At 33.0% G+C, this 9,945-nt stretch overlaps 1 protein-coding gene across 1 annotated transcript in view; it reads left to right on the forward strand.

Annotated features, from left to right (window-relative positions):
• The window catches only part of RAB21 (RAB21, member RAS oncogene family), a 30,549-nt gene extending 24,641 nt beyond the window's left edge, over positions 1 to 5,908 (forward strand). Inside the window, exons 5-7 of the mRNA XM_011929342.1 lie at positions 2,080 to 2,134; positions 2,615 to 2,703; positions 5,557 to 5,908. Of these exons, the coding sequence (XP_011784732.1) occupies positions 2,080 to 2,134; positions 2,615 to 2,703; positions 5,557 to 5,699 (287 nt within the window). The 3' untranslated portion in view covers positions 5,700 to 5,908. The remainder of the gene's footprint in view (positions 1 to 2,079; positions 2,135 to 2,614; positions 2,704 to 5,556) is intronic.
• Positions 5,909 to 9,945: the final 4,037 nt, after the last annotated feature.

Below are 9,945 nucleotides of genomic sequence, written 5' to 3' on the forward strand. Positions count from 1 at the left end.
GCCCTTTGCCTTTAGCAGTGGGCATATCCCTTCTATATTCTTAATTCAAATATGTATTTTTAAGGAAGATCTGCTTAACTTAGAGGGTAGCTTTTCCCCTCCCTTTCCAATAGTCTCACCCTATTTATTTTTTAAATTCTTTATAGTACTATACCTTTAAGTAGGTGCTTACTTTGGTTGTTGTCCTTGTTTTCAGATGTTTTAAGCCTATCAGAAAGTTCCGTATGTAGCTGCACAGTAGTATTGAAGCAGATATGAGTCTCAAAGCCTTAATCCTTAGCTGTCTTGCTTTTGAAAAAATATAGAAACTAAAAAGGTTTTTGAGCTTTGGAAAGAGGTCAGTCACTAGTCAGTCAGGTTTCTGCAGTGTATTCTGTGCTATCAATCCATTGTGAATGCTGATTATTCAAAGAAATATAGTTGTTTAGATTTAAAATGTTTTAAGTTTAAAATAATAGGTTATTAAAGATAGATAGCTATTTATTAATGGCCTGATTTATTAAAATTAGTCATTGAAAATATTATTAAATGACAAAGCAGTGTCTGAATAATTTCTCCTAAATGTTCATTTGAGGCAGTAAGGTGATTGCCTACTTTTCCTGTCTTCACTCTTTTTATAGGTATTGATGAGATTGGTGGAATTTGGAAAATGAGGCATTAAGTACCCAGAAAAAAAATTTCATAGGGTTTTAGATAATTGAAGCAAAAGTAATACTGCTACCTTTAGTAGGAGACTTATCTTATTTTACCTTTATGAGGGAGAATCGTGTTCCTGTTTGTTGGAGCCACTGGCCACCAGGTGGTGCTTTTTGCATTCTTTACAGAATAACACGACAGTTTTTCCTCTGGTTACTGTCAGACTTTGTCATATTTAGATCATTAAAATTTCCAATGACAAATATAATGTGGGAAGTTAGAACTAATATGAAACTTCTTGCTATGGTAAAATGTTTAGCACTGAGGTGGACAAGTCCAAAGGTTCGAATAATCTGATAACCTAGTTGCTGGCAACTGCTAGAAACTATCTGCCACCATAGTTTCTAGCAGTTGCCAGCAACTAGGTTAACAGATTATTCGAACCTTTGGACTTGTCCACCTCAGTGCTAAACATTTTATCTTTTATTGGGTGCTTATTTCAATGCCTTATCTGAAATTTATCTGAAATTGTCTCCTAGAATCTATATGGTTCCAAGAAAAAAAGTAATTTTATTTATAAGATTTCTCTTATCCCTAAAAGCCATAATAGAAGAATAAAAATGTTTGTTTGACGTGTCCTTCCGTAAGGTATTTTTCCTTATCGTTATATACTGTTTTTATTACTTTTAGCACTCTGTGTGTCCAGTCAAGTCATCTTAAGTTCAAGGAATCAGTATTTTGCAGTTTCTTCATTTTTGTTCTGGTGGCTTTTTTTAAAATATAATCTCAGCTTGGTTCCATTGTTTAAGGAGAGCTGAGCTTATAATTTAAATCTGCATGGTACACATATATTAAGTTTTAATAACTCACTAAAATTGTTTTTTAAACAAAGAGTGCAGTTTTTCCCCTTATGATTGTGGAGTACTTAAAAATCTGTACACTTTAATTTTTACTTTAACCGGCTTGTATCATCCAGGAAACTTGAATACTCATAGGATCCAAGAAACTAGCTTAATATATTTTAGTAAACACTAAGATAGCCATACTTGATTGTTGACTGGGTTTAAGTTAATGGGAACTGTAGAAAATTTTGCTCTTACTTTCGATCATTTACACTTGGCTAAGAGTCATAGGTTTGTCTCTAGGTCTCTGGTATCCCCCAAAATCAAAAAAGAGTGCCCATCTCTTTGGAAAAGTTGTTTTCTTTGTCAGAGGCTGCAGATTCAGGAAAGGTATGAATTGAGTCATTTCAAGGAGGATGGGGCATGATCAGCCCTCAGATAACAAGGCTTAACTTTATAATTTCAAAACATTTAGAAGTCTGGTGGGGATTTGCATTGTTTTTGCCAGTAATTAAAATGGCAATTTTATATTTAGAATTGGCTTAATTTTGTTACGAAAATAAATCAGTATAAAGATAAATATTTACTTTTTTCAAAATAGGTAATAAAATAGACTTGGAAAAGGAACGACATGTTTCCATTCAAGAAGCAGAGTCGTAAGTACTGTGACCCTCCCATTCCCCATCACTCCCTAGTAGAAGTCTTCCTCTTTATACATTTTGCTTTACCATTTGGGTATTACTCAAATCTCTTAACATAGATTGAGGTATTGGATTCAGTGAAGCATGTTTACGTGGTAGTTTCTGGGCTTGTGGCAATAAAGCCCTTCCCTTTTTGACTTCAGTAAAAAATACGAGTGACATAAAACAAAACTATCATGATCAAATAGGCAGTAAGCTACAAAACTTTTAAAGTATTTGAGTCCCAAATTAATCTATAAAAATTTCAAGGCTTATTATATTTGTATTATTTAAAATTTAATTTAATGTATAGAGAAGTTAAAACAGCTATATAAACTTAATTTCACTAAACTTGAATAAATTAATATGTCACTAAAACTGTTACTATAAAAAAGCAGTTAAGGCAAAATCATGAATAATATTTTACATCAATCACTGATGTTACTTTTTTTTAAGGTATGCAGAATCTGTGGGAGCAAAACATTATCATACGTCAGCCAAACAGAACAAAGGAATTGAGGAACTCTTTCTTGACCTTTGTAAAAGTAGGTATATTCAGATTTAGTTTGTTTAGAAATGGTTTTTGGTTTTTACTTTTTAAAAAATAATAGTCTGTTTTACACCAGTGTTACTTTTCAAAGAATTGGTTCTTTTAAACTATTGACTATTGGTAATATTTCTAAAGTGCTGTAACTTTTTTTTTTAGTGGTTAAATACCTACTTTAGCTCTGTTTCAAGCAGTAATTAATGGTTATGAAATCATATGTATGATATGGGCTAAATGTGTATTATATGCATAAGTGTTAAAAGTGGAAGGGGAATTTACATATTAAAACAGATTTAAGACCTATAATGACCTACTGTAATGAATGGACCTTATTTGGACACTGATTTGTCAAACTAGTGAAAAAGAGTGTTTGTGAAACAAGATATTTGATTATATTAAGATACTATTAATTTTTTAGGTGTGATTATGCTATTGTGGTTATGCTTTATAAAAGGAGTTCTTGTCTTTTAAAGACACATTAAAATAATTTAGGAATAAAATTATGGGTCTGAGATTTGATTCAAAATAATGGTAGGATGCTTAGGGTTATAGATGAAATTGGGTGATGGATTTTCATTATGCTGTATTTTCTACTTTATGTTTGAAATTTTCCATATTAAAAAGTGTATAGTTTTAAAGAAAAAGGAAAATAAATTTATATATACTCTGAAAGTCATTTCTCGTATTACCAATAAAATGCATATCTGAGTTTATGGACTTTAGACTCTTTTAAGAATTTGATGAAATCATGTACACACACACACACATACATTTTGGAATAAATTAGTTTTATAAAACCCTCAAGTCATTCATAATTCTTCTAGAATAGTGATTATCTAAGTGATGTCCCCTGATCAGCAGCATCAATATCACTTGAGAATATGTCAGAAATGCAAATTCTTGGGCTCTCCAAGCCTACCGAATCAGAATTTCTGGGGATGGTGCCCAGAATCTGTGTTTTAACAAACTCTTCATATGATTCCAATGCACACTAAAATACAAGAACCAATGCTGTACGTAACAACTTGGGGGTCTTATTAAATGCATATTTTGATTTAGTAGGTGTGGGATTGATTGAGGTCCTCATTTCTACCAGCACCCAAGTGGTGGTGATGCTAGTCCTCAGGATAACCTCCTTCCTTTCGTTTCTTCCTTTCTTCCTTCTTTCCTTCCAATAATGCTTTTAAATAGCAGTGTTCTAAGTCAGTGGCTTACAAATGTTATAAATGTCACATCTTCAAAACAATTTTTGCATGCTCCACATGTTTATTTAGAAATTATATAACATGTACAAGTCCTAATATATTATGTACATTTTAAAACATAACTAAAAAATAGAAATTTTGAAAAGTTAAAAATAAGTAGATATAGAATTTGTAATGTTTTCTTATTTCATCTTGTTGGATTGTCCCGTATACCTCAACTTGTAAACCATTAATCAAGAGCAGTCTCTAAGAGCCCTTTTCTATTTTAAGGACACCCTCTTTTCTTCCTTCATCTTGTCAAATACATGTTTTGTAAATATTTTCTCCCAGTCTGCATCATGTATTCCATTTTTCTTACCTGTGTCTCTTAAAGAGCAGTTTTAAGTTTCAGTGAGGTCCAGTTTTTCCATTTTTCTTTCATGATTCATGTTTTGTGTCTTACTTACATGAGAACTCTTTATGTAAACCAAAGTCACAAAAATTTTCTCCTATGAAGATTTTTCTCCTGTGTTTTCTTCTGGAAATTTTGTTTCATGTTTTACATTTAAGTGTATAATTCATTTTTTGTTGTTTTTTGCATAAGGTGGTAAGGTATGGATTAAGGTTTATTTGTCTATTTATTTATTTATTTATTTATTTATTTATTTTTACAATAGATGTCCAGTTCTATTAATAGTACTGTTTCTTGAAAATATTATTCTTTCTTCATTGAATAACCTTGGCAACCATGTCAAAAATCAAGAGACCATATCTATGGGGGTCCGTTTCTGGACTGTGTTTTTTTGTTCCACTGATCTCTCTATTTCTTCTGTCATCGTCTCACTGTTTTGATTAGTGTAGCTTTACACTAGTTCTTGAAATCAGATAATGTGAGTCTTTCACATGTGTTCTTTGAAGTTCCCTCCTCTTAAACTCCATTATTCTTCAAATATCTGGTCAGGGACAGTGGCTTGCACCTATAAGCCCAGTGCTTTATGAGGCCAAGGCCATAGGATCGCTTGAGCCCAGGAGTTTGAGACCAGCCTGAGCAACATAGTGAGACCCCCAACTTTAGCAAAAAAAAAAAAAATCAGCCAGGCATGGTGGTGCATACCTGTAATTCCAGCTACTCAGCAGACTGAGGCAGGAGGATCAGTTGAGCCCAGGAGTTAGGGGCTGCAATGAACGAGTGATGATCACACCACTGCCCATCCAACCTGGGTATCAAAGTGAGACCCTGTCTCTCAAAACTAAAAATAAAAAAAAATCATTTACTTAAAAGTACTACATTTCTAGTCGAAGAATAAATTCTGCACCCTAAATATTACTTGGAATAATTTGAACTTCTTTGACATATTTCTAAGTATGTTTGGAAAATCGTAAGGATTGTACTTGTACACAGACATTTGTTCAAAGCAAAAAAAAATTTTTCTTTATTGATGTCACTGTGGCCATTATACCATTGGATAAATAAGCTTACTACTTGATACTAGTTTTTTAAAACATGCAGGTGAAGCTGTTTTAGCGAGCTGACACAATGTTCATTATATTTAGTTTCTTTGTTGGTTGAAAGTCAGAAATAGCTATCATAGTGTTACACTGAAATTTTAGAAAGAGAAAACACAAAGATTGTGATCCTAATAATGTTTGCTTTCTCTCTCTCTTAGGGATGATAGAAACAGCACAAGTGGATGAGAGAGCAAAAGGTAATGGCTCTAGTCAGCCAGGAACTGCAAGGCGAGGTGTACAGATTATTGATGATGAACCTCAAGCCCAGACCAGTGGTGGAGGGTGCTGTTCTTCTGGATAACTGTTCACGCCTAAGAAATTAAAAGACAGAACAAAACTGTGGATCATTGCCCTCAACATGAAGACTGCCATATTCCAAGTCACATTATTTTACCAATGGAATTATAGAATTAACAGTATTTTAAATTACGTTTATAACACTGCAGAGACCTTAAAGTGCTAAACTTAGTGGAGTTTGTGACCAGAGAATTGGCATTTTCTACAAATGTTAACAAAGCAATTACCAATGGCCTTTTTACATTTTTTTTCTTTAATGAAGAATAATATGCATGTAGAAAAGACCTACTTAAAGGCTTCATTTATATTCTTTCAAATCAAATCTTTATTTAATAACTTATATATGTTGTTGGAATGGTTACATTTTTGCAGCCCTTTGTATTTTGTGGTAGTTTGAATTGTATCACTTCTAAACAGCAAACAGTTTTTGTTTCTGTTTTTGTTTTTAATTAGCAGATATCTGAAGTACTATTTTTGCAGGGTTTGCACAGGCCCATAACTGTCTACTACTTTGATATAATCTGTATACATCCTGTATGCTGAGCTGGTAAAATACATTGTAAATTACATATTAAATATTTTATCTGCTTTTACAAGCGCAAGGTGCAAAAATATATACAATAGTCTCATTGATGACTGTAAAGTGAATTAACATTTGGTGATTATGCCTAAGCTTTTTTGACTAATATAAAGATCATAACTCCCCTTCACTTCTGTCTTAACTTGAACATGGCGTGTTTAAATTTTCATACATACTTTACTTGAATTATTGCTGTTGTCACTTATTTTTGCCTCTGTGAGTTCATCTGATGATTGAGCAGTATCATTTGCCTTTTGGTTTCTTTGTTTGTTATTATAGAAGAGATGACTTCTGCTGATTTTGCTTTAGAATGGTTACCTTAGAAGAATTTGGGTGGCTCATGTTGAATTTCACTTTTGCAAAATCTTTAGTTTTCTCATAGGCTTTATAAGAGATAGATTAAGTGGTATGAGCAGAGGAAGTACCCAGATAGTAGCCAGTTACCAAGACTCATTCATACAGCATGCCTGGGGCAGCACTTTTAGATCCTTTGTGAGCAAGTTCTATTTGTTCATTGCTTGCCAGAGATGAACACAGAATGTTCTGTTTCATTTTATAAGAACTATCCTGAGTTTCTGTGGATGGAAACATTACATGCAATGCAGTTATAGTGAACACTGGAAAGATTTATTAAAGAATTATATTTGTGTATACTTTATAAATTAGTCCCTCATTAGATTTTTTTTCTTAAGCATAAGACTGAACTTAAATGTGTTAATTTTAGTAGAATCAGGCACTGCTCACAGAAGGAACACAGATTGTAGAAATTAACATAAATTGTTCTTGTTCTAATATATATATTTTTTCATTTCTGTTATGCTTGGAAAACTAGTAAATATTATGTCTAAGATAAAATGGAATGGCCCCTGGATTTACTTCTTATAAGAAGCAGTAGTATGTAATAAAGCTGTTAACATGAGCAATTAGGAGGCTATAAAGAGATTATAGTTACAAAAGAAATACTGCCATATTTTTAAGTTAATGACTTAAGCCTTCTCCATTGGGCTAAAAGTTGAATGAATTGACACCCTGATGTTACGATGTTAGAATTTTAACTTAAACTAGAAGGCTTTCTGTGAGCCTTCACTTTACCTTCTTTAATTATTGTCCTTGCTAAACTCAACACAGACTTTTCTGTTATGTGTTTTTGAGGAAGTTGGGGTGGGAAGAGTCGGAGATAAGCTAAAATTGTCTTCTTTTATGGGGTAATTGTACTCTTGGTTTCCTGTGAAGTTACTGTTTATGTAGGGGTAGGGGAAGGCAGCAAGAATCATGAGTATCACTTGTTTTTGCCCTCCTGGCTCTTTCAGACAGAGTAAAGAAAGCTTTTCCATTCTTACTGTTGTAGATGTAGATGGGAAATAAGCTTTTCTCATTGCAGTGAAATACGTTTTAAAAACGAGAGTTGCTAGGTGCAGAGGCATGCACTTTTAGGGCCAGCTACTTGGGAGAGTGAGGCAGGAGGGTCACTTGAGCCCAGGATTTCAAATCTAGCCTAGGTAACACTGAGACCTCCATCTCTAAAAGACACAAAAACTAGTTAGAGATGAAATTGAGCTTTATTTTAAAAAACGTTCTAAAGCCTGATAATTGGAGAGCTATGCTTCGGCTTTTCATCCTTCTTTAATGAAACAGCCAGATGGGAACCTCTGCTCCAGAACTGCCAGATAATTATTGGTGGGTTATAACTATTCTCCATATATATTTTTTTCTTTTCTCTCCTTTGGTTTCTGTGTTATCTTTCTTAACTTCCTGCATTTCTTTATCCTTTTTAGTGGGGGCCTGTAATTCAGGCTAATTCAACAGCAACAATACACAACATGATATGGCTGCTGTCACTTTAAAACCTGAAAGGTCTTTGGGTAGGAACAGAGTAATGAAAGAGGACCAGTCAACTTCAATATATATACAAAGGAAAGACAGATGATAAACCAAGGCTGAGGAAATTTTTCTGATGCTTTCTTCATTTCTCCAATGTATCTTTTGCATTCTTTTTCTGATAATTGTACTATTAGGAGGAAGATACAAGTTACCACATTGTGTATTAAAAGCAGTAGGTAGGTTGAGCCAGTAGTTTTTCAACTGGTAAGCATATACAGTTAAATTATATAATTAAAAATTGGTTTAAGATAGTGATGAAAATTACCTGAATATAATGTTAAAAGTATACAGTCATTGTTTCTGTAATGATGGTGGGTATTCTGCTTCTTGTTTTTCATTGTAATTACAGGGGAAGATTGTTTTTAAAAATGTATATTGCCGTGCTTTTGGGGTAAGCAGTAATATGAAAAGAAAAAATATGAAAAGAAAAAAGCATTATGTTATTGTATGAAATATAAGTGTTCAAATTTAGGGGTGTTGCCTAAGAATACCCTAAAGCTATGGCTGTTACTGCATTGAAATCTTTTTTTGTTTGTTTTTTTTAATAGTAGCCATATGTTATTAGTGGAGTACTTTATATTTGACATTAAAGGAAGAAGAGTAGTACTTCACTTTTAGATTTTTAGTAATGAAAGATAAAATTTAAAAAATAGGGAAAGAGCGTAGGGAGTAGTAGAATGGAAGTCAAGTAAATAAAAAACTACAACCTGACAGTTTTTAAAATCACTTTGAAAAGTACATTACTTTTATCAAAGAGTTAATAATTAAGGCAAACTATGCAGTATGCCAAATACTAAGAACATTTTGAAAATGGATTGTGATACTGTTTATTTCTTTTATTATATAATTTTTGCAGTTTTCTATGTTGTAAGTGCTATCAGGATTCTAGATCGTTGACCTTACATATTCAGATAATACAGTTTACTCTTATATTATCTCTAAAAGTAGTTTGATCTGTGCCTTGAACTTGTAGAATTTATCTTTTGACTTGTTTGCCATTGTAGAGTTTTCAGTTTTCTCTGTAGATTCAGCGTGACAAAGAGGGAATACATAATTTGTGACCATTTAAGATGGTGAGATTTTCTGGAAAAGGATATAGATAGTAGTGACCAGCAGGAGCCTCATGATAATGTCTGAAGGTATAAAGACTGAGTAGATCCCTAAGCACTCTTCTCTAAATTACAAAATGCATTACCTAGGCTTTAATAGTTACAAGCTGGGATTCATTGAACCGCATCTACTTGATTTCATCATATGCATTGATTTTAGTATGTTGCTGTTCTGTTATCTGTAATCAACTATAACAGTAATTTATCTGGTATTCTGGACCAAAATTCGTGCTACACATATGTCTGACTTTGATGGCCTTTATCTTTTCAAGAAAACAGTTGCAATTTTGAGCAAAATTTTCGTAGTTGTAATATTTTAATAGTGTCATGTAATGGAAAAAATTTAGAAATATACTCCTAAGAGAGTTTTCAATTTCAAGCAGAAATGCTTCTCTTCTAAATAAATGCCACTTAATTGATAGACCTTTAGCAGTTCTTGTGCTATCTAGGGTTTATACATTTTTGCTTTTCTGGAAAACTGCTTTTGTGTGTTAACCCTTCTACTGCAACATTTTCTCTTCAGTAGATAACGTGAGTAAATGAGATGCGTTAATATTACACAGCATACCCAGTTAGGACTCTTCTTCTAACTCTCTTTAGAAGTCTGCACATATTTTCAAATGCATCACATTAAAGCCACAAGTCAAGAGGAGGTGGGGTTGCCTACTTCAATGGCCTTT

This window comes from Colobus angolensis, unplaced genomic scaffold (genome assembly GCF_000951035.1).
Source record: "Colobus angolensis palliatus isolate OR3802 unplaced genomic scaffold, Cang.pa_1.0 Scaffold80, whole genome shotgun sequence".
Lineage (NCBI taxonomy): Eukaryota > Metazoa > Chordata > Mammalia > Primates > Cercopithecidae > Colobus > Colobus angolensis.